Source organism: Suncus etruscus, chromosome 4, assembly GCF_024139225.1.
Source record: "Suncus etruscus isolate mSunEtr1 chromosome 4, mSunEtr1.pri.cur, whole genome shotgun sequence".
NCBI lineage: Eukaryota > Metazoa > Chordata > Mammalia > Eulipotyphla > Soricidae > Suncus > Suncus etruscus.
Genome location: NC_064851.1, coordinates 8,005,468 through 8,030,770, shown reverse-complemented (window position 1 = coordinate 8,030,770; position 25,303 = coordinate 8,005,468). Strand labels below are relative to the sequence as shown.

General features: G+C 48.9%; 1 protein-coding gene and 1 non-coding gene across 2 annotated transcripts; one reads left to right on the top strand and one right to left on the bottom strand.

The window, feature by feature from the left end:
- Positions 1–23,800, top strand: MROH9 (maestro heat like repeat family member 9). Its single transcript, XM_049772477.1, has 19 exons — positions 1–363; positions 3,931–4,016; positions 6,566–6,698; positions 6,881–6,967; positions 7,387–7,491; positions 8,731–8,866; positions 11,388–11,602; positions 12,588–12,742; positions 13,709–13,865; positions 14,313–14,455; positions 15,109–15,246; positions 16,769–16,889; positions 17,932–18,069; positions 19,317–19,493; positions 20,448–20,600; positions 20,692–20,808; positions 21,401–21,503; positions 22,691–22,753; positions 23,413–23,800. The coding sequence occupies exons 1-19, from the start codon at positions 1–3 to the stop codon at positions 23,658–23,660; spliced, it is 2,838 nt and encodes a 945-aa protein (XP_049628434.1). The 3' UTR covers positions 23,661–23,800.
- LOC126007949 (small nucleolar RNA SNORA51) lies at positions 8,998–9,128 on the bottom strand. The gene has a single exon (XR_007495415.1). It is a non-coding gene; the product is annotated as a small nucleolar RNA SNORA51 (small nucleolar RNA).
- Positions 23,801–25,303: the final 1,503 nt, after the last annotated feature.

Genomic DNA, 25,303 nt, shown 5'->3' with positions numbered 1-25,303 from the left:
ATGTGTGAACTGCACGTGAGAGCCATTGCGCATGCTCCCTGGACCGCCACCAGCATTCTAAGCACGTGCGAACTGCACGTGAGAGCCATTGCGCATGCTCCCTGGACTTCTATCAGTATCCCGGGCACGTGTAAATTGCACATGAGAGTCACTGCACATGCTCACTGGACCTTCTCCAGAATTTCCCCCACCCCCACCCCGCACGTGCGAATTGCACGTGAGAGCCACTGCGCATGCGCTTGGAGCCTGTGCGCGTGGCTTGCTCCTGCTGTGAAGAAGCCTGACCCCAAAGTCTCTCAGGTCCGACTACACAGCAGCGAGCTCAGTGGGAGAAAGCTGCTCCTGCAACGTCTCCTTCCTCAAGTGAGGTCCTGAACTCAGTTGCTGCCAGCAGGATGGAGGGTGTGGGGGGACTCTGGAAACATGGTGGGAGGGAAGACAGCGCCGCCAGTGGGCTATTGGGGCAGCTGGACATCATTGGATTCGATTATCGGGCGCTCAGGGGTTCCTCCGGCTCTGCACGCAGAAGTCCCCCTGGCAGGCTCGAAGCAGGGTTTGCCAAGGGCTGGCTGCGTGCAAGGCAAACGCCCAGGGGGCCCAGGGAGCGGCCTTCCCTTCCCACAGCATGGCCAAGAAAGACTCTCCCCTAGGCTTCGGCCTGCGACTTGTGCGAATGCTGAGATCTCGAGTTGGAGACCTTAGTCTCACATCCACTGCTGAGCTGGAAGTCGCCTGGCACCATAACAAGGCCTTGGGGGGGGGTGAAAAGGAGCCTGGGGTGGGTCCCCTGGATGGCAGGATGCTTCAAGGGCGGAGACACCCTGAGCTCTTGGGCCAAGGGGATCCCCTTTCGAGTTGCCCCAATGTTTGCTGTGCCTAAGCAAAAAGAAAAACAAGAAAAAACAGCTTGCCACACCAGCCCTCCTTCCCTTTTCCTTCCTTTTCTTTTTCTTCTTTCATTCACGTGGTTATTGTTTGGTTGTTGTGTTTGTTGCTTTTTTTGTAGATGCTGGTTTTGGTCTTTTGTTTGATGTTTTTTTTTTTGGAGGTTTCTTTGTGGGGTTTTTTTTTTGTTATGTTTTCATTTTTTCCCTTTCTTTTTTTTTTTTTTACTCTTTTTTTTTTTGTTTTTTGTTTTTTGTTTTTTGGGCCACACCTGGCGGTGCTCAGGGGTTACTCCTGGCTGTCTGCTCAGAAATAGCTCCTGGCAGGCACGGGGGACCATATGGGACACCGGGATTCGAACCAACCACCTTTGGTCCTGGATCGGCTGCTTGCAAGGCAAACGCCGCTGTGCTATCTCTCCGGGCCCTTTTCCCTTTCTTTTTAAACTGATATTTAGAACCTCTAGACGGACTCCTCTCGGGTTTTGATTTTTGTGTGTGTGTTTGGATTTTTTTTTCTTTTTTTCAAACAGAACCACATAACTTGAATCATCTTGTTCTGCTTCATAAATTGAGGGGGGAAATGGATGGTACCAGAACCAACAACAGCCGTATGAACATTGAGTAGAAATAAAAAATGATCAGACCTAAACACCAAATCCAAAGTCAATGACAACAGAATCGATACCCAATCTTCAACAAGCTATACACAGAGGGGACCAGTTATACTGGCAGTCAGGGGGTGAAGGGGGGGGGATGCTAGGAACAGGGTAGGAGGGAGGACAACACTGGTGGTGGGAATACCTTTGATTCATTGTCACTCTCTGCCTTAAATATTTTTGTGAAAGATTTGTAATTTATGTTGGTCACAAAAATTATTTTAAAAAAGAAAAATAATAGGCTCTACAGATTATAGCAACAGAGCTGTTGAAGCAGAGAAAAGTGTGGTTTCTGGTTTTGTGCTAATACAAAACATTCTATTGCAGAAAGAAACAGAAGAACCTTGACTTTCCTGCACCACATCGAAGGATCACAAGCACAGTATGCCTCTGGAACATCACCAGAAAACAAGTAAGTGATACATGTCTATACGAGAGGAGTGTAGGGGAGAGACAAGAAACAAGAGACACAGAGAGAGGGAAGGGAGACCTGCATAGCAGTCTCAGCCCATGAAAATAAAAGCAACATCAGGTTTTCCCAAACCTAAAATATATTTATAAAGCAGTTCTGCACAAGAATGACAAATGTCTGGATAAATTCTCAAACAACAAAATATTCTGATCACACTGTAATAGCACAGTGGCAGGGCTTTTGCCTTGCACACTGCTGAACCTGGACAAACCCAGGTTCAATCCCCGGCATCCCATATGGTCCCATGAGTAAACCCCGAGTATCACCAGGTGTGATCCCAAAAAAAGAAGAAATGACAGCAAATTGACAAAAGGAAACAGAAATAAGAATGTATAGTCCCAGAGAATCAATAAGAAAGAATGAAAATAAGTGTACCAAAAATCCAAAGCAAAATAATGTTTAAATGTTACTTATATTTATTGATTAATTGATCGGTTTCTGGCCACACCCAACAGTCTTGAGGTTCACTGTTAGCTCTCTACTCAGAAATTTACCCTGGCATGCTGGGGGACCATATGGGATACCTGGAATAAAACTAGGTCCCTCTCGGGTAGGCCACATGCAAGGCAAATGCCCTACCACTGTGCTTTCTTTACACACACACACACACACACACACACACACACACACACACACACACCAATTTTTAAGTCTCAGACATGGCATAGAAAAACAACAAAGTCAACCTAAGGAAATTTTTAAAAAGAAGGCATGCAGAAAGGTGAAACAATAAGATAGTAGAATATATGAAGAAATTCAGAATCTGGACCTTCCTCATTGTGAACAAAACAATTTCCTTGAGTGAAAGTTTCCCCTAAATCTGTATTCCCTGTCTATCACGAGAAAGGAAAAACCCATCTGGTCAGAGTCAATGAAAGGACCCATTACAAAACACTTGCCCAAGGAAACCTGCTAATGGGACCAGAATCCTGGTGCAGTGGGAAAGGTTGCCTTGCACACCAGCCTTGTGGGTTCAGTCGGCACTGCAAAGGGTCCCCAAGCCTGTCTGAATTGATCCTGAGTGCAGCACAAGTAGTAACCCCCCGAACACCGCTGGGTGTTGCCCCAAACCCCAAAATCAACAAAAGAAGCCAAGCCATGTTGAGGAGCGAGAGGGTGGTTCAGGCAGGGATGGAATGGATAAATGTCCCCTGAGTTATGTGTCAATAGCCTTGACCGTGGTATGGAATTACTCCTTGTGAGAATCTTTCTGTGAAGGGTGGCGGTCCTTTTCACATTAGTCTGAAACACGTGTGTGTGCATTTAATAAGATAGTAGGATGAATGAATCTGTTCAGAATCTGTAACTTCCTCATGAAGAAATTCAGGCTTCCCTCCCCACCCCGCCCCCCCCACACTGGGTTCTACCATGATTCCCCTTGCTCAGGTCCTCGAGTCTCTGTCCTGTTGGTGGGAGGCACCCTCTAACCATTTCTTCTTTCTGCACAGACCAGGATCTCCAGGTTTATCAGGCGAGTGTCAGATGGCAGCATATCGAGAGCGGAGTGACCTTCACTAGAGGGGGGAGCCAACCGCCCATGCTGGAGGAGTCTGGACACAAGCACCTTCATCTCCAGGGCTAATTCCCCAACCCCTGTGCTGAGATGCATGGCTAAGGCCAGAGCCCTAAGACAGCTAGGAAGAAATTTCCCTTGCACATGGTCGATCCATGTTTGACCCCCAGCATCACCAACATTCCCGAGCCCCACTGGAAGTGACCCCTGAGCACTCAACACTGCCAGGGGTGACTCAGCATCAAGATTTTTTTTCAGTTAAGTTACTTTGGGATATCAATGCAATTCGGAAAATACAGGCTGCATTTCAGTCCTGCGGGTCCCTTTTGAGAAAACAGTCTGTGGTTGAGGAGCCAAAGAGCTCCAGGACCACCAAAACTTGCTTAGTTCCTGCACTTTCAGGCTCTCAAAGAGGGGAGACTCCGGGAATGTTACAAGATGTACGAGAAGGTGCGCGACAATCAGAAAAAGATCCTGAGCGGCACCAGGTAAGAAAGTTGCTGCACTCCCTGATCTCACCGATGTGCATTCTAATGCGCAATCAGGATTCTGGGGGGAAAAAATTACACTCGCAAAATGTTTTCCAGTGATTCCTGCGCTCCACCAGTCTGATTCAGCCATGGCTACCTTCTTTGGGAGGGGCCATGACTTTCTCAGTCCATCATTAGGAAGGCCAGTTAGTGCCCCCAGCCACCAGCCAGAAGCACAAGAAGCCTCGGAGATGCTTTTCTTTTTTTAACCTAATCTTTTAATATTTATTTGAATTTAATTTTCATTTGGATGGCAGCCTTCCTAGTTCCCTTGGTTATGTTTTTTTGCTGTTGTTTTTTTTTTGTTTTGTTTTGTTTTTGCCCCTTAGAAGATAATGTTGAAGTCTGGAGACCATAGTACAGTAGAGAGGGTGCTTGCCTTGCATGCAGCCACCTAGGTTTGATCCCAGGCATCCCATCAGGCTCTCCAAGCACTGCCAACCCAGGAGTAATTCTTTTTTTTTTTTTTTTTTTTGGCTTTTGGCTTTTGGACCACACCAGGCGGTGCTCAGGGGTTACTCCTGTTACTCCTGGCTATCTGCTCAGAAATAGCTCCTGGCAGGCACGGGGGACCATATGGGACACCAGGATTCGAACCAACCACCTTTGGTCCTGGATCGGCTGCTTGCAAGGCAAATGCCGCTATTCTATCTCTCTGGACCCGCATTTTTTCTTCTTTTAAACAACTTTAGGTATGTGCTAGAGAGATAGCACAGAAGGTAGGAATTCTGCCTTGTACATGACCTACCCGAGTTTAATCTCCCGCATACCATACAATGCCCTGAAGCTACCAGGAATAATTTATGAGCAAAGAGCAAGAAGTAACCTCTGAGCATCACTTGGTGTAGGCCCAAAAGCCAAAAATAACTTTACTAGGGTGACAAGGATGTAGCTCAGTGGCCAGGTACCTTGCAGGCGTAAGGCACCGAGCTCGATCCCCTGTACTACCTCTGTGTCAAAGTGTGATCCTGAGGCACTGGCATTTGGGGACCTGAGCTCCATAACAAATTATGTGAGCATGAGAACTGAAGTGTGGTCCCAGCATCTCAGCCATGAGCACACTCACCCCATCATCAAAACGATAACAAGGCAGAAAACCTTGCTTGGGGTTTGCCAGGACTATTATGTTTTTGAAATCATCCTCTCTTGCACTTTATACTCCACTCATTTGGCCTGCATCCCTTCAAAAGGATTGCACTGTAATTCTTTCAAAATCCTAATCTAGAAGCTTCATCTATTGTTTCCTTTTTTTTAAGGGGGGGGGGTCACACCCGGCAGCGTCAGGGGGTTACTCCTGGCTCTACACTCAGAAATCGCTCCTGGCACGCTCAGGGGACCGTATGGGATGCCCAGATTCGAACCACCGTCCTTCTGCATGCAAGGCAAACGCCTTATCTTCATGCTATCTCTCTGGCCCGACCTCTTAGTTTTAATTTTGTTTTTTTATTCTTTTGGAGGGGGTCACACCTGGCAGCGCTCAGGGGTTACTGCTGGCTCTACGCTCAGAAATTGCTCCTAGGGTCCGGAGAGATAGTATGGAGGTAAAGCATTTGCCTTGCATACAGAAGGTCGGTGGTTCGAATCCCGGCATCCCATATGGTCCCCGAGCTAGCAAGGAGTAATTTCTGAGCACAGAGCCAGGAGTAAGTCCTGAGCGCAGGTAGGTGTGACCCAAAAAACCACAAAAAGAGGGGGGCCGGGCGGTGGCGCTGGAGGTAAGGTAAGCCTTACCTGCGCTAGCCTAGGAGACGGACCGCGGTTCGATCCCCGGCGTCCCATATGGTCCCCCAAGCCAGGAGCGACTTCTGAGCGCATAGCCAGGAGTAACCCCTGAGCGTCACCGGGTGTGGCCCAAAAACCAAAAAAAAAAAAAAAAAAAAAAAAAAACCACAAAAAGAAAAAAATGAAAAAAAAATGAAATCACTCTTGGCAGGCTCGGGGGACCATATGGGATACCGGGATTCGAACCACTGTCCTTCTGCATACAAGGCAAATGCCTTACCTCCATGCTATTTCTCTGGCCCCAATACCTCTCAATTTTTTAAACCAGAAAACTTTGAAAGTATTCTAACTCTAACTTGAATTTTAAAATAAGTATCTCCTGAGATTAAAGAAAGAGAAGAATGAGATGAAATATTTTTCTTCAAATGTTCTGCATGGCAGTTCTGTTGTTTGCAATATTTTCACTGAAGTATCATGGCATTCTAAGACCCTGGAGGTTACAGGCAAACCTTGTGAGGCAAGCCTGGGTTCTACTTTCAAGCGCAAGTCTAATTCGCAAATTAGATCCACAGGGCTACCAAGGGGGACTCTAAGGTTCAGGACAGAATGGTGGACTGTGGCCAACAAGTACAGAGAGAGGGAAAGGGAGAGGAGGAGCAGGAGAAGGAAGAGAGAGAGAGAGAGAGAGAGAGAGAGAGAGAGAGAGAGAGAGAGAGAAGGACAGAAAGGCCCACCTGCTCTCTCCCCCGTTTAACACACCTTCCCACACCCCCTTCCCTTGACAGCAGCCAAAATCTAGACCAGCAATACCAGGAGCAGGTTCAGATACTGGAACGCGATTTCCATGAGGTCTTCTCCACCACAAAACTGGAGGAGATGAAAGCTGCAGCCACCGAAGAGTACATGGAGGACCTGGAAGTCAGTGCGGGATCTTGGTTCCCATGGGGCCCTCTCTCCTTCCCTCCTTCCCTCTCCGGGAGGGACTCGGTGCATCAGAATAGAAACAGTCAGGGCAAATGTCTTCTGCACCTTGCGGGGAGCAGGGGGGAAATGGTGCAGCCTCTCTTGATGCTTGTGTTGGGTCTGATTTTATTTTTCAGAACTTATATCGACGGGTCCTAAATACATTTCTGGACACTCTCCTCATCCTTGTCTCCGAAGACCTCCACAAAATGCAGATCCTAAAGGTAAAAAGCCAATTGGCCCCTTGGTTCTGATTCTCTGGAAAACGTTGGGCTCGATTCACCTGACCCTCCCACTAGCCACCATGACAGTGGCACAGCAACTTGCTTTAGGAGCCATGATGGGCACAGGTGCCCTCACCCAAATTTATCTGAGGAGGGTGGAAGGGGCAAAATCACAGAGAAGACAAATGAGTGGTGTAGGGGCCAGAGAAATGGTATAGTGGTTAGTGCACCTTCCCAGGCTAGATCCCTAACATCACACAGTGCTCGAACATGGCTGGTTGCATCCCAGGAGGTAGCTGAACACCCCATAAAGGTTCAGGTGACCCCTACCGATACCCCAGGTGTTTACAGTGTGGCATGCTGGTGGGGGGGGGGGGCTGTGCATCTGGTCTCTGTGCTAATACTTTCATTTCCCCCAGGAAATGATCACCTGGATGTCCCAGGACGGCACCTGCCAGGAGATCTGGGTGGTGATGATCATCAGCCAGGTGCTCGGTTTTGCCTCCGAGACAGCCTCCAGAAGCGTAAGTCCTAGCAGTCAGGATCTCTTCTGCAGCCGGGCTCCCGTGCCTGCTGGCTGGGCTTGGTTTTCATTTTTAAATGTCAGGCTCTGTCATTGGCAACCCTGCTCCTGGTAGGGGGGTTGTATGCATAGACACCGGAGTCCATTTCCTGCATGGCTCAGGAGCCCTAAAATGCTACCAGAGTCCTCCAAGTCTGACAGGAGTAACAACTGAGCACAAAGCCAGAAGTGTAACACCTGAGTGCCACCAGGTGTACCCCCAAAAGAGCACCTTTTTCAGAGCATCTATAAAGCCTCTAAGAAAACTACTCTTCCGGGCCCGGAAAGATAGCACAGCGGCGTTTGCCTTGCAAGCAGCCGATCCAGGACCAAAGGTGGTTGGTTCGAATCCCGGTGTCCCATATGGTCCTCCGTGCCTGCTAGGAGCTATTTCTGAGCAGACAGCCAGGAATAACCCCTGAACACTGCCGGGTGTGGCCAAAACAAAACAAAACAAAACAGAAAACTACTCTTCCTTCTGTGCACATCCACTGGAGCTTCCTTACCCACGGCTGCCCACTTGGTGCCCACGACAACGAAGCTTGGGTGGCGCCATCTGCTGGCCTTGTCCAAGGAGGGGCACAAGGACAGGAGCCATCCAGCCAGCGTTCAGAACCAGGCTTCTGTGACCCTGGGATGCTTCCTCTTTTGATTCTTCTCTGTAGTTCAGACAGACTCGGCCCTGTGTGGCTGCAGCTGACCCTCCTTTCTTTTTTTTTTTTTTTTGTTTTGGTTTTTTTGGGGTTTTTGGGCCACACCCGTTTGATGCTCAGGGGTTACTCCTGGCTAAGTGCTCAGAAATCACCGCTGGCTTGGGGGGACCATATGGGACGCCGGGGGATCAAACCGCGGTCCTTCCTTGGCTAGCGCTTGCAAGGCAGACACCTTACCTCTAGTGCCACCTCTCCAGCCCCTGTCTTAAATTTTTATATTTCATGTAGGATTAATTTTCTAGTAGCCAAACTCTGATGATGCTCTTTTTTTTTCTTTTCTTTTTGATTTTTCGGGCCACACCCGTTTGATGCTCAGGGGTTACTCCTGGCTAAGCATTCAGAAATAGCACCTGGCTTGGGGAGACCATATGAGACGTCAGGGGATCGAACCATGGTCCTTCCTTGGCTAGCGCTTGCAAGGCAGAGACACCTTACCTCTAGCGCCACCTCACCGGTCCCTGACCCTCCTTTTTTATTCCCCACTCCAGAAGAGCATCTACGTCCCATGTCTGGGTGTCCTGGCAGCAGAACTGTCCCTCCTGTGTTTCCATCGAAATGAGCAGGTGACTCAGCATGCATCCATGGGCCTCTACCACCTGCTCTGCATTGCAAAGCACCACAGTGGTAAGGACCGGGCAGTACTATGGCTACTCATTCAGTATTGGGGGCGGTGACTATGGGGTTCTGACTCCAGCCACAGGTCAACTGCTTTACTATATTTTGAAGAGGTGCTTTGTTTTTGTTTTTTTGTTTTGTTTTGTTTTGTTTCACAATACAGACCAGGCAAAGGGCCTGTGTTGAGGTGTATATGGGATGCATTTACTGTACCTCCTCTTTCTATACAGTCAGTGTAAAGAACACAGCCTGTGGTAAGAATTGGGAGGCATTATCTTTTCTTTTCTTTCTTTTTTTTTTGAGTTTATATATATAAAATCCTTCACCAGTACAACACTCCCATGACCAATATTCCAAGTGTCCTTCCTCCTCACCCCACACCGGCCTGTCCTCTAGACAGGCTTTCTACTTCCCTCATTCAGTCACATTTTGTTATGATAGTTCTCAGTGTAATTAAGAGGTGGTTTTTTATTTTATTTTATTTTTTGGTTTTTGGGCCACACCCAGCGGTGCTCAGGGGTTACTCCTGGCTGTCTGCTCAGAAATAGCTCCTGGCAGGCACGGGGGACCATATGGGACACCGGGATTCGAACCAACCACCTTTGGTCCTGGATGGGCTGCTTGCAAGGCAAACGCCACTGTGCTATCTCTCCGGGCCCAAGAGGTGGATTTCTTAAAAAAACAATAATCTGGAGCCCGAGAAAGTGTACAGCTCAGTGGTATTTGCCTTGATGCTGCCGACCCAGGTTCAATCCCCAGCATACCACATGGCCCAAGGAGTGATTTCTGAGTGCAAATCCAAGAGTAACCTCTGAGCGCCTTTGGTGTGGTCTCCCAAATAAAATAAAAACCTTTTTAGAATTTCTAAAAGCAGGACCCACAGATGTCCCAGTCCATGAAAGTTCTCTGCTTTGATTACTGCCGATTCGTTTATCCAGGGGACTTTCAAAGGGTCACAGTATCGTCTGTTGTGGTGGCCTACAAAATACTCAGATGGCCAGAGGAATAGCACAGCAGGGAGGGCACTTGCCTCTAGTCAATCTAAGCTCGATCCTGGCATCATATAAGGTACCCCAAGCACTGTACCAGAATTAGGAAAAGCTGTGCTTTGAGGCTTTGGCTGTCTGCATGTATACAAACAATTATTTACTGGAGCCGGAGCAATTGCCTTGCACCACGGGTTTGCCTTGCACGTGACCAAACAGCATTTGATTTCTGGCATCCCGTAGGATCCCCTGAGCCTGCCAGGAATAATTTCCGAGCACAAAGCCAGAGTACCACTAGTTGTGCCCCAAAACAACACATACTACGTACCTTTGTTTTTGGTTTTGGTTTTGGTTTTTGGGCCACACCGGCAGTGCTCAGGGGTTACTCCTGGCTATCTGCTCAGAAATAGCTTCTAGCAGGCATGGGGGACCATATGGGACTCCGGGATTCGAACCAATCACCTTAGGTCCTCGATCGGCTGCTTGCAAGGCAAACAGCACTGTGCTATCTCTCCACATACTACATACCTATGATGCTTACAAAGCTGTTAAAACCCAAACTCATGAAACCCCTGCCCAGTCCTGAAACTCAAGACAGCTACACCCAAGGCACTGCTTTTTGGGAGCTTCTGACTTTCTTTTTTTTTTTGTTTTTTTTTTTGTTTGTTTGTTTGTTTGTTTTTGGTTTTGGTTTTGGTTTTGGTTTTTGGGTCATAACCGGCAGTGCTCAGGGGTGTTACTCCTGGTTCTATGCTCAGAAATTTCTCCTGGCAGGCGAGGGGGACAATATGAGATGCCAGGATTTGAACCACCGTCCTTCTGCATCTAAGGCAAACACCTTACCACTGTGCTATCTCTCCAGCCCCAAGACTTTCTTGAAGAATTATTTTCCTCTTCTCTGAAAACCTCCCCCAATCTTATCATCTTCTACCCATAAGACTGTCCAATGTGGGGCCGGAGAGGTGGTGCAATGCTAGCATAGGACAGACTGTGATTCGATCCCCCAGCTTCTCATATGGTTCCCCAAACCAGGAGTGATTTCTGAGTGCGTAGTCAGGAGTAACCCCTAAGCATCACTGGGTATGGCCAAAAAAAAAAACTAAAAAAGTCCCTGTCTTTCATTCATCTTCACAGAGGCCACTCTCAAACACTGAGAGACTTGGGGCCTGGGTAAGTCACACATGTGATACTACTGGAGGAGTAAACTGTTCCCTTGTACCTGCCTTCCCATTACAGACCTTTGGAATTAGGTAGAAAAACCTGAAGGGGGAAAAAAAAGCAATGCTGTGGGGGAAAGAACCCATGAAAGTGAACCAACTAAAAACTGTGCATTTGTTTCCTTATTTGAAAGTATCCAGTAACAATTTTGAACTCATTTCAGACCTTTATCCAGACAAGAAATTTTTTAGAAATGACCAGCGCCTGCCTTCCACCTCCGAGACAGAATTTCTACCTAATGTGTTATACAGAAATAAATTTAACATTGCTCAGGTAATTCAGCCCAAGCTCAGTCCTCTGGCTTCTGTGTCTGTATCTTCATATAGGGTGTCAAGAATTACAGGTGCCCACAGCTGAAGAACCAGGTCACAGTGCTCTTTTCTGGTTTCAGTATATAGGCCAAAATTTAGTGAAAGACTTTGTGGTCGACTTCGTGTGGACTCTCCTTTTAAAAATATCGGAGGATGATTTCACGACAGCATCCAAGGCAGCCAGCATCCTTCATCTGACCCTGGAATTTCACTCCTGTAAAGTGTGGGACGTAAGAAGCAAAAGCACTGGGTGGATGTGCAGTTCTAGGGGGGATGTGAGATGCTCAAGACCACCACAGTACGGTACATACGGCCACCATGATCAAGTCACTGTCTTAAGTCCCTGGGCTGACCTGTTCCAGAAAGCTCCTCTTTGTCACACACCTCTTCAGACTTTTTCATCCACGTTGCTCAGTCTGTTGATGTAAATCAAGAGCTGCCTTTTTCAGTGAAATCTTTTCCCAATGCAGAGATAAGGTACCTGGAGCAATAGTGTCCATATCATACCAAGCCACAATGCAGTCGTATTTGTGGCAGACCTATTTTAAAGTCAGAGATTAAAAACAACAAAATATCACAGTTAGTTTGAGGTCAGAGCGATAGCCCAGTAGGGAGGGTGCTTGCCTTGCACAGGGCCAAAGCAGTTTCGATCCCCAGCATCCCATAGAGTTCCATGCAAACTGCCAGGAGTGGTTCCTGAGCACTACTGGGTGTGGCCCCAAAACTAACAAACCAACAACAACAACAACAACAAAAAACATGATTCTGCTCACACACCTCAATGGGTACCTTTCAGGAGAGATGGCATGACCCCTGCTCACTAGAGAATTGATAATATCTCTTATGCAAAAATAGAGGTGGGGTAGCTTCTTCAAAGACCTAGAAAGTGTATTCACTGCAGCCCTGGGCATTCTTGGGACAAGAAATGCCTGGATTCACAGAGGATCACAGCCAGGCTGATGGGGAATCTTGTTGACCTAAGTTTTGATAATTCCATTGGCCTTTGTGTTGTTCCAGTAGGATGTTTGTGTTAATGTGTTCGAGCCTGCTGGAGTCCCAGGTGGGTGGGAAACTGATGACCCAGATGGGAAGGTCATGCTAATTGTGATGGGATTGGGGTTCATTAAGTCGAAATTTTCATGTCACCATGAAAATCGAGCAGAGGACAGATCCTCGCCAAGTTGGGCGGGCAGTGGACTCGGTGTCTATGTGCAGGTGGCCCGGATCCTGGAAACCATCTACAAACAGCTCTTGGAGTTGTCCTCGCCTGAGCTGAGGGAGGCCATTCTGCAGGTGGTCACGCTGCTCACCCGAACCGATCCCAACAATGTCATCTTCGAGCTGGTGAGATGGAGCTCTCCAGTGGACAGGTAAGGTCTGGTGCCGCTCACCACCCACGGGCTTGAGGCCAGGTGACAATGAGGATGCGATGGGACTTGTCATTTCCTGGAGTGCGTCTGTCTCAGCATTGTGGGGCCCAGCTGTGTGGATTCTAGACCCCCGGATACTCTCACCTCCTGGATAGTACCCAGCACACGCATCCTCCAGGGACCACAGCTGACTTTAAGATTTCCCTGAAGTTTTTCCACTGTCCATGGTCCATAGAGGGTTCATCACTACCTAGGGTCAAAAGTACAGCAACTTTACAATTTCTGGACTTGTTTGGTGTATTGGGGGTTGGGGGGCACACCCAGAAGTGCTCAGGGATTACTTCTGGCTCTGCACTTAGAAATCACTTCTGGCCAGCTTATCCCATGGGGGACCATATGAGATGCCAGGGATTGAACCAGAGTTGGCAAGCGCCCTACCCACTCTAGCCCCTTTCTAATTTCTAAAGGGCAGAGGCATGATGATTTGGGGGAAAGGGTGGGGAAAATAGTGCTCTCAAGCAGTAAAGGGAGTCCCTGGTGTGCAAAGTCCTGTGTCCCATCCCATCATGGCCTGGCATGACTTTTGGGCTAGTCTGGGGAGGGAAACCAGTCAAGAGATTTCCATCTGCTAGTGGAAAAGTTTCAAGTTCTCATATGCAATCTGGGGCCCCTGGTCCTTTAACTGTTCCTGTGAAACCTGTGACCTAGGGTCACAATGAAGACAACGTGCTCGCATGAGCAAATCCAGCCAGTGGGGAGGCACCCTGCGGTCTAGCTTGGATGTGGGAATTGAAGGAGGATTTGTGGGCCACACTTGCTGTATTGAAACTTCCCTGTTTCCAAAGACAGGTGGGGTGGGGTGGGGTGGGGTCGGGTTGCAGAGAATCATTTGGAATTGGGACCATCCTTCTGTCAGGGCTTCAGGCTCTTAACGCAGACATACACCTGCTATATCTGTGTTGGCAGGACCCTGATCCTGATGTGGAAGGCGATGGGTGGAGAGTCCAGCAGTGCCCTGAAGGTGCTCGAATACATCTTGATAATGCTTAAGGACAAGCCACACGACATACCTGAGGAGCACTCGGACTTCTTTATCAACCCCAGGAACATGATGCCTGTGACGGTCAGCTGGGGGGAGGCCACTTGGAGCTTGATTCCCCTTTCTCCTCCCACCTGCTTCCCACCCTCCTGTTCCCAGTGGAGAGACACAGACAAAAGGCCAGAGGCACTGTGGTTAACAGCAGCAAAACATTGGGAGTGCAGGTGGAGGTAGACAGGTCAGGTGGGCAAAAATGTTCTAGACTTGGGTACTGGAACACTGTGGGGAGGGCGTTTGCCTTCCATGCAGCCAACCTGGGTTCGATCCCAGCTCTAGCATCCCATAGTCTCCCCCACCGCACTCTGAGAAATGCAAGAAACAATTCCTGGAGTATAGAGCCAGGAGTTAGTCTTGAGCACAGGCAGGTGTGGCCCCAAAACAAGAAAATATATTAGAGTTTTCTAGAGCAGAGGCGAATTTGCATGGTGAGACCCCTGGGAGCACTGCCCAGAGTCCTCCCTCCCTCCACAGGCTTGCCAGGCCCTTTGCACGCTGCTGCCTTTGGCAACCTACAGAAAGGCAGTGGCACGGCTGTTCCCCAACTTGCTGATGGCGCTGCTGCTGCAGATCCTCTTCCACAGTGAACTGAGTCTCAGGTCAGAGGAGGAGCCCTGGTGAGTGGCACATGGCCCCATGCTTCCTGCTCTCCCTTGGGCCATGGTGGTGGAGACCCCCAGGAAGAGGAGCAGGGAGGAACAGCAGGGCCTGAGGCAGATATATGGCTTCACATAGGAGATCAGCCTCCATGTCCTGGGGACACCCAGCAGGGTGGGGGGCGGTGCTTTCCTACCCGATATCCCCCTGATGGGAAGTGATGCTCTATTCAGTTCTGCTGCTTCCTGGGGTCCTGAAGGCCCCACCTCAGACTGCTTGGGGGATCCCCGCAGTCCTCATGAGGCAGATTTCACGAAGCCAGCCAGCCCCGTGCAGACATCCCTTTCGAGGTCTCCCAGGGCCACACCCCCCATGTTTATCTGGAGTCTCTATGGAAGCAAAGCACAGGTGGTTGCTGTAGGGAAGGCTGTCCTGATCCTCAGCTGCTCCTGCTCCCAGAAACTTGAGGGGTGACGCAGCCTGAGGCAGCTATAGGGCACTGGGGAGGTGGTTCCCAGACTTGAGGCCTAGTTGGTGGGATCCTGTGTGGGTGGAGGAAAGACACCATCCATGTTTCCCTCATCTTGGGTTGTGGTGAGAGGGCAGTGACTCCCATGTTGTGTGCCAGGCCCCCTCAAGTGCTAATGTCTCTGTTCTGATTGAGGCAACCCAGCTATGCCCAAGAGGCGCTGAGAGTCCTCCTACAGTGCTCGGGGCTCCAGGACGTGGACACAATGCTGGAAGAGAAAAACTGTTGGGCTCAGTTCTCTGAAGTCCTATTCCACAAGGAAGGGGTCCTTCTGGTGGCCAAGTAAGAACGAGGGTGATGTGGGGGTCCCACAGAGCCTTGGGGGCTCAAAATCCTTCTCTCCCTTTTCACATGGCTCCCTGGGGAGCTGAGTCTTTCCAGGATTATCCCCTAAAGGGGCAGCCTAGGAGTGGAGGCTACTCTGCCTCTGCCCGGGCACCTTGGCACTGGGTGGCCATGGCACAGGGCGGTGTCAAAGAACAGCATGGTGCTCTCTGCCCTAGAAACAAAGGGGAAAGGAGGTGCGTCTTTCAGCAGCAGTGCAAGAGAAGAGGTATCTGGGCTCCTGAAGGAGAGTCAAGGGGGCTGTGGGTCGATCTGGGCAACCCAGAGTCTGTGGGACCTGCAGACTTGGGCTTGTATTTTACTGTGTGAATGTGCTTGACTATGGTACATGTAAGGAGACTCTTTTCTGGCCTGTCTGGGCCCACAGTCTGTTCATATCTGGCAGACTGGTGGTGCTCACACAAGGACAGACATCCCAGAGCCCCACTATGCTCAGCACATTCATGGTTCCCATCCTGAAGCAGAGGCATGGAGTATGGCAGAGCCTTTGGTTCCTTCCACTCCAGGCAGGTCACAGAATTAAGTGCCAGGATGCCATGAAGGGAGAGAGATTCTAGCTCTCGTGGCCCTCAGTTTCGACTCTACAAAATGGGCTTCTTTTGGTTGTTTTTTGGTGGACGGGGGTATTTTGTTGTTGTTGTTCTTCTTCTTCTTCTTCTTTTCTTCTCCTTCTTCCTTCTTCTTCCTTCTTCTTCCTTCTTCTCCTCCTCCTCCTCTTCCTCCTCCTCTTCCTCTTCCTCTTCTTCCTTCTTCTTCTTCCTTCTTCTTCCTTCTTCTCCTCCTCCTCCTCCTCCTTCTCCTCCTCCTCCTCTTCCTCTTCTTCCTTCTTCTTCTTCTTCCTTCTTCTTCTTCTTCCTTCTTCCTTCTTCTTCTTCTTCTTCTTCTTCTTCTTTCTTCTTCTTCTTCTTCTTCTCTTCTCTTCTTCTTCTTCTTCTTCTCCTCCTCCTCCTCCTCCTCCTCCTCCTCCTCCTCCTCCTCCTCCTTCTGTCACACCCAGTGGCACTCAGGACTTAATTCTGGTTCACTCAGGGAACTGAATGGGATGCTAGGGTTCAAACCAAGGTTGGCTGCATGCAAGGAAAATTGTCTTCCCCCACCATGCTGTCGCTTCAACTACTGCTAAATGGAATCTTGGCTATTCTTTACCCCAGTCCTGAAGTCCCCATCTGACCCACACACGGGACAGGAAAGACTCAGACCCTCTATCCTGCAGGGCATCTAAAGGAAAGTCATCCGAAATACAGTACACAAAAGGGGAGTGAGCACTGATCTGGGGCTGCCTTCTCTGGGCCTAGGTCAGGGACCCCTGATCGGATGAGTGTGCTACTCTGATGAGGGAATACCCTAACTTTTCATTCTTTTCATCCAGGAGCGTCCAAATGCCAGGAAAGTGGATATCACCCAGGCGTGCTGGACATTGCCTGGCAGCTCACTTGGGCCTTGTCATTCTCCCTGGCAGGGCACTCTGTGAGCACAACTTCCCACAGTTCCAAGAGACTTTGCAGTATGTCTCCGATACCGCTCTGATAGGTTCCAGAAGTTCAGAAGCTACCATCATCACCGTGATAGTGCTCACAGAAGTGAGTCTTTGTAGAAGCTGGTAGGGGCTGAAGCAGTAGCACAGTGGGGATGAAATTTGCCTTGCATGCAGCTGACCTGAATTTGATTCCGTGCACCCCATAGGGTCCCCTGACCTTGCCAGAAAGTGATCCCAGTGTACAAAGCCAGGACTAAACCCTGAGCACTGCTCAGTGTAGAATGCCCCACCCCCCCAAAAAAGGAGAAAAAAGCCAACACATTGGTCTCCTGCCTTGTCCAAACTTACATGCCTTCTCCTGTCTGATTGTGACTCTGCATAGAGAAGGCCAGGTACCTGTTGGCAGTGACACCTGTCACCTACCTTCCTGCTTGGTCCAGGAGACAGTGTGTGCCATACCCTGCAGGGGACGATTTGCAAACACAGACTTTCTGAGGAACCAGATCACCAATCTTGGTATGGTTATTAGTAAATTGAGGACTATAACTGGGTTTACCACTGATAGAGAGAACTCCTAGCTTGAAATGATTCTTCAGACTAGGAATAAAAATTTTAATAAGCTGGATCAAATAACTGGGTAAGAAAAAATGCCCAACTATATAGAAATGTCACACCCACACTTAGCTCCTTGGCACTAAGAAATGAAAGGAAGATCTTTTGCCTACAAAAGCCTGTGACACTGGGCTGGAGAGAGTTCATTGCAATGGGGCACATGCTTTGTGCCCCAATGGCGCACACAAGAGTCCCATGTTTGATCCCACATTTGCTGCATGATTCCCAGAGCACTTGCAGGAGTAACCCCTGAGCAAAGAGCTGAAAGTATCCATGAGAACTGCTGGGTGTGACCTCAATTACCTATAGACAGTGTGTCCAATAATTATAAATACATATATGAGCACACACACAGATCCTCTCATCCTGTGGGAAATGTTAGCTCTTCCTAACACAGAGAAGAGAGCACAAATAGCATTCAGGCTTCCAACCCAGCCTGTGCTGTAGCCTCACTGAGTATCAAGACCATGATAATGGAAGCCTTCTGGAAAGGCCTTCATATTCACTCTGCATCCCAACTTCCTGTCTTCCAGCTCCTAAACAAGGACTTCAAGGAGGAATTCCCCAAGGAGTTTCTGTTTATCTACCAGAACTGGGTCAGTGACTCCTGCCCCATTGTGAGCGAAATGAGTCTTCGGACAATCACCCGGGTGGCTTCTATCATCAATAATGTGAGTTTGTGTGTGTGTGTGTGTGTGTGTGTGTGTGAGAGAGAGAGAGAGAGAGAGAGAGAGAGAGAGAGAGAGACCCGGGGTGTGGGGGGAACTCACGTCTGACAGCAGTGCTGCGTCCAATGACATCTGAACCAGACCTGAGGCTTCATGCTGCTTCAAGGCCTCACGGAAAACCAAGAGACTTGTTTTTGGTTTTTTGGTTACACCTGCTATTACTCAGTCTTACTTCTGGCTCTACACTTGGTTCACTCCTGGCAGTGATCAGGGAACCCTATGGGATTCCGGGGATGGAATCTGAGTTGGATCTATAAAAAAGGAAGCATCCTCCCAGCATCCAACTCTGGGCTCCAACTAGACACTTCATTGTCCATAGGAATGAGAAGACAGCAAAGCAGAGTGTAAGGGAATAGGCCTGAAGGGAAGTGTTAAGTCCATTCAGGGACTTTAGCATACTTCCATTTTCCACAGAGGCCCACACATTATACCAGGAATGTGTGCACATTGCCAAGCTGCTGCAGTCCTCTTATAGATGAAGGTGCGGATCACACACACTTGCAAGCACACATACGGACATGCACATACTCCTGCTCATCTTGGTGACTCAGAGAGCACTCGCCTTACTTATGGGAAGGCTTGAGTGCTATCCTGGCACAGCAAAAAGTTAACAAAGAAAAACTCAGACAGTAGCTCATGAACAGCTTTCTCTTTCCCCAGACCTGTTCACAACCCACCCCTGGTTCCAGACCAGCTCATGTCTGGTTTCACGGATGATTCTCATCTCTTAGGGCCCAAGGTCTACCCTTCCTCCCATACCCCATATGTTTCTAACACCAGTGACTTCTGTTGTAGATGTTGCCCACTTCCTCCCATAGATCTTCCTGACCTACCCCAGTGCTTAGCCATTCTCACAAATTCCAAAGATGCCATCAGTCACTGCAACTAAAGCACAGGAATAGAATTTCATAAACCCAGCTCCTCCCTGAGCATCTCTGAAAGCCAGAGGCCCTCCCCTGGGTCCCACTCTGCCTATCCACAATGCAAAGAGCCGTGGCTGCTTTGCTATAAATGGATCAGACAAGTTGGGTGCCAACTCAACTGGGTCCGCTCAGTAATAATAGACTCACAAGATTTCAGCTGTGGAGTGACTGTGGAGTGAGTGGCACTCTTCTGCTCCCTGCACCCCAAGTTCTCTAGTCTCCCCAGTTCCTGAGCCCTACCCACTTCCTCCCACCATGTTTGTGCAGATAGAAAATGCCAGAGGCCTGCTGACAACAGTTCTGGGCGCCTTGGACTCCAAAGACAAGAACGTCATCCTCCAGGCCCTCCACACCCTCCGCCAGCTCCTGAGCAAACTGAACAGGATGACTTACTCTTCCATGTTGAGCCATATCACCTCTAGATATTATCGACTAATGATACACGTGAGCGGGCAGTGAGGAGAGAGAACACCACCGCACTATTCCCACACCACACTATTCTATAGAGCCCCCATTTCTTTTTTTTATGTTTTTGGGTCGCACCCAGCAGTGCTCAGGGGTTACTCCTGGCTCTAGGCTCAGAAATCTCTCCTGGCAGGCTCGGGGACCATATGGGATGCCGGGATTTGAACCAATGACCTTCTGCATGAAAGGCAAACACCTTACCTACATGCTCTCTCTCTGGCCCCAAGCCCCATTTCTTTCCCAGAGAGAACAACATGACTCAAGGAAAACATGTTTTGTTTTAAACTATACCAAAGAATCTAGAATCTATTTAAAAAAAAAAAGTGGGCACCAGGGACAGAGAGAGAGGGGATTGGAGATGCCGACTCCCAAAATATCATCTGGGCTCACTACTGAGAAGAGAGCCAAAACAGAGCACCCTGAGCAATGCTGCCTGTGGCCCCAAACTCCTCAGTCCCTTTCTATAAAAAGAAATAAATTTTAAATAAATGCTAGAGAGTGCAGATGTTTAAGCACTTGACCTTCAGACAGCTGACCCCCATTTGGTACCCAACAGTGCACATGGAACATCCACATCCATGCGCGCACGCACACACACACACACACACACTCACTCACACACACAGCTAAGCGTGATCTCTGCCTATCGAGCTAAGACTAAACCTTAAGCACTGCTGGGTGTTGCCCCAATTCTCTACCTCCTCCCAAAAAAGAAACTTTTTTATAAATACTCCCAGTGAATCTTTCTTAGTAATAATAAATAACATGGTGCATAGAGGAGACAGCAGGACTTTAGAGTAAAAGAAAAAAAAAAAGAAAAGAAGAATGATTGGTAGGTAAATGAGTGCAGAGGGAAGGACAAACAGAAACAGACAGTGCAACAGCGCCCCCCTGCTGGTAGGGAGGAGCCTACCTCAGGCCTTGCTCTTGCAGGTGTGCCCTGAGATCCGCAGCACAGCCATCCGGAACCTGGGCCAGCTGCTCGAGGACATGAGCCAGAACAAAAAGAAGCAGAGAAATGTGGTCTTTGAGGTCCTGGTGGCCCTGGTCGTGTTTTTGGAGGACACGGAGATCGTGGTGGCCAAAGTGAGTTCCTGGGAGCCCTACACCCTGGTCTGGGTGGCATGGAGAAAGGCAGCCGTGAAGAGACCTGTAAGTGCTTCTCTCCATGCCCCAGGCAGCCCACGACACGCTGGACATCTGCGCCCTCCAACTCCAATGGAACCTGGGTGACCTGCTCAGATGCAAACATCTAAATTATGAGCAGGTGGTGCTCTCCATTTGTAACAACGTTGTAAGTGGCCCCTGAGGGTCAGGGTGTACCCCAAGGAGTGGGGGGAAGGATGTCCAGAAAGAGAAATTGTGTTGGGGAGAGCGGCATGTAGAGGTGCATAGAGGTCCCAATGAGCCATTAACTGAGGACTTGAGGCCAAAGAACACGGGGAAACTTTTTGTTTGTTTGTTTGTTTTTGGGTCACATCCGGCAGTGCTCAGGGGTTACTCCTGGCTTCAGACTTAGAAATCGCTTCTGGCACGCTTGGGAGACCATATGGGATGCCAGAATTCAAACTAATGACCTTCTGTATGAAAGGCAAATGCCTTACCTCCATGATATCTCTCCGGCCCCAAGGGAAACATTTCATTTCTTCCTCCTTGGCCCCCTAGTCTCTTCCCCCCTGGTCCACCTCCTCAGAGCAGGGGACGGAAAAAGTAGAGGCAAGGGCAAGGTGGGTGGGCAAGCTGAGCTTTTCCTGATGATAGCCATGAGGGCAGGGTTGATGGGAACCACTGGGCCAAAGGACACGAGTTCAATGGGTCAAACCCACTTTTGAACCCATCCCTATTTGGTCTCTCTTCACACACCCCTAACTCATTTATGTCCTTAGCTCATTTCTAAAGGACACCTCATCAATGAATTGATCGGTGGCACTTTGGACTTCCTGCCGAACTCCCGAGAATGTCTGAAGAGGGCATCTATCATTTTATTGGGTGAGAACAATTCGACACCAAAGGGGGTCTGGCCCATTACTAAGGGAGAGTGGGAAGGTAAATTGGATGGGGCACTGGCACCGAGGAATGGGCTCAGGATGACTGTGGAGGATACATGGCACCCTGTTGTTCCAGTAGCACATCTGAGGCCGATTCAACACAGAGAGCTTGGGGCTTTGTGATTGTGGCAAAGCTCTATTCCATCTTTACTGTTTAAAAGTCACAATGCTTGGAGGCCAGAGTGATCGTCCAGCAGGTAGGGTGTTTGCCTTGCACACAGCTGACCAGAATTCGGTGTCCAGCATTCAGTAGGGTCCCCTGAGCCTTCTGGGAGTGATTCCTATGCACAGAGCCAGGAATGACCATTTATTGCCACCAGGCAAGGTCCAAAACAAAAAAATCATAACAAATATTCTTAGCGAAGAGGCATCATAATGCTCTCACCCTCCTTCATGCACCCAGTTTTGCAACCAGTTGAGTCCAGAGTGACCGTTTCCAACTCTCATTGTCATTGTGGCCCCTTCTCTGCCCTATCTGCTTCCCCTGCTCTTTGTAGCAAGCTTTCTACCATGGACTGGTTCTCCTGGCCCTCATTTCTGGTGTCTCTGGATATTAATATACATTTTAGTATCCCATAAATGACTTCAATCATTCTATGTATATCCCTCTCCCTCGAAAAAGAAGAGAATGGATGAGAAGAGAGAGAGAGAGAGAGGAAAAGGAGAGGAAAAGTGTTGACCATGAAGCCAGAATGATAGTACTGTGGGTAGGATGTTTGCCTTGCACTCAGCCAATCCAAGTTCCACAGGTTCCATCCCCAGCATCTGATAGGGTCCATCCAGCACCGACAAGAGTGATTCCTGAGCACAGATTCGGGAGTGACTTTGGACCACTGCCCAAAAACAAAATCACACAAAAATGTTTGCCAAGGCAGGCCGGTGGGAGGGCAGGACAGAAACTGGGGACATTGTTGGCAGGAAAAACTCACTGAGGGGAGGGTATTGGATATTATGTGACAAAATTCAATCATGAGCAAATAACTGTGATCCCATTGAATTATTTACTTTTAAACAAGTAAACAGGGCCCACAGATCCCGGGCACATTGAGGCCCACGGTGCACATGGCTGACACCTCCCCATCTAATACTGCTCTGTTTGGGGGCTCATTTCCTTCACTTTGTGCTCAGGTTACCTGGTGAAGTTGGGGAGCCATTTACTCATCAGAGAAGAAATGGACGTCATCCTGGAGGGTGAGTGAGTCCAAGGGAGCAGGAGAGTGCAGAGAGAAATTCAGTGTGTGCAGGCTTATTTTCTTCCTTTTTTTTTTTTGTTTATTTGGTTTTGGTTTATGAGCCAACTCAAAAGCGCTCAGGGGTTACTCCTGGCTCTGCACTCAGAAATTACTCCTGTCAGGCTCAGGGGACCAAATAAGATGCTGGGGATAGAATCTGGCCACATGTAAGGCAAATGCCCTTCCTGCTGTGCTATTGGTTCAGCCCTGTTTGCTTGATTTTAGGGCTAAAAATACAAAACTGTTTCAAAAAGTAGCCCACTGCCTTGCTTTCTTTTGATTGAATATTTATTTGGTTTTTGGTACCACGCCCAGCGGTGCTCAGGGCTTTCTTCTAGCTTTGTGCTCAGGGTTTTCTTCTGGCAGGGCTCAGGGTACCTGAGGACACTGTAGGATGCTGGGGATCAAATCCACATGCAAGGCAATGGCCCTCCCTGCTGCTGTCCTCCAGGCCCCATCCTTTCTTTTTCAGAGCACATTTATTTAGAGTCACAGCAAAACTGGGTGGGAGGAATCAGCATTTATTACTCACTTCCTACCCTTCTGCCCCACCCCACATCCTGAGCCCCTTGGAGGCAAGGGGCCCACCTCACACTGAGGGTCTCTTCACCTTGGTAGCTGTGAGCCGCCTGCTCTTCTACGAGAACCTGGAGATCAAGGACCTGGCGAGGCGGACCTACAGCATCCTCGAGGAGCTCTCGCCCAACATCACCTCCTCCAGCTTCAAGAAGGCCTGCCGCCTGCTCCTCCACTTCCTATATACACAGAGAGTGATGCTCCTTTACAACTTGCCCCTGAAAGGGCACTTGGAATTGGAGCCCCCCCAAGGATGTCAAGACCGCCAGGAATGTCAAGACCTCTCTTGAGCAGGAGGCTCAAGAGAACCTGAAGGAGGAGACATCGGGCTGCCCCGAAGTGCCCCAGAGAGCAAGTGACTCCATTCCTGCTGGGGCTGCTGGGGTACTGAGTACTGGGAATCTACCAATAAAAATGGAAAATCAGAAAAGTGTTGGTAATAAGTTCTATGGGTCAGTCCAAAGCCACATGGGGACGTGTCCTCTGTGCAGTGGGGCCCCTGGGTCTTCTTGAAGAAGTTTTTCTGAGAGGCTGATGGCACCTGGGGTGTTGCTGAGTAGTGACTCTCCCCCATGATCACTCTGGCTGTAGGGGTGTGGTTAGGAAGAGATTTTCCAGCAACAACTCCCCCGGTGGCCCCAAACAGAGATCCCTAAGTGTGTTTTGTGGCATCAAGAGGATTTGGTTCCTCTAACAATGGCTCTTCTTTCTGTTTGGGGCAACACTATAAGTTCTCTTTTGTTTATTGCATTTGAGGGAGGGAGCCCCAAGCCCTGCTCAGGAGGCTTGGAGATTTCCTCAGTGAGACTCAGTTATCAAGTCAATTGCTAGCTTGGATTTTATGGTAGACAGTTTTGATGTAGGAATAAATGATGAAGGCCAGAGTGGTAGTGCAGTGGTTAGGGCATTTATTTGCCTTGCATGTGGCCGACCTGATGTCCATACCTGGCACCTCAGAGTGTCCCCTGAGCACTGCAGGAGTGTTCTCTGAGTGCAGAGCAGGAGTCAGCCTGAGCATTCCAAAGTGTGGCCCACAAACTAGAAAAAAGAAAAGAAATTCAACTAAAGAATCGGTCAACTCAATTCATTTCCTGGGCATGAAAGAACATTTTATTTAAAAGTTCTTTCCTTATTAAATTGGGATCATCTAATAACTTTAACTTTTACAGTCCAAGAAACTGCTAAGTACCTACATCAGGTTTATTGTGTTCCCTGGTAAAGAAAAGAAAGAGCATTTAAATCTGTTCCAGAACCTTCCAAAGTCAGTCCAAGAAACACGAGGCCAGAGAGATAGCATGGAGAAAGGTTGTTTGCCTTGCATGCAGGAGGACGATAGTTCGAATCTTGGCACCCCATATGGTCTCCCTGAACCTGCCAGGAGCGATTTCTGAGCATAGGGCCAGGAGTAACCCCTGAACGCCACCTGGTATGACTCAAAAAAAAAAAGGAAAAAACAAAAAACAAAAGAAATAGTAGAGCTCCCAGACTTGCCGGGTCTCATATCAACATAGTGTGTTCAGATCTTCAAACCCGCTGATCCTTCTACAGACGAGACCAAAGAGTTCGTGGACCTTCCCATGGAACATTGTCACAGATTTCAAAGTGAGTTTCAAAACTGTTCTCCTTTTTCAAACAAGACCTTCTGAGAGCTGTGTGCATATTGCCAACAAGACACAAGAATTCCTATCCCTGGTGGCTCTGCAGAGCCAGAGGACAGGTGCCAGGATGGGTTCCTGAGCTCAGCTCACTGAGGGATGACCCAAAGAGCTCAGTCATATTGGGGCCTTAGAAAGTGGTGGTGGGCCCGGAGAGATAGCACAGCGGAAGTTTGCCTTGCAAGCAGCTTGATCTAGTACCAAAGGTGGTTGGTTCGAATCCCGGTGTCCCATATGGTCCCCTGTGCCTGCCAGTAGCTATTTCTGAGCAGACAGCC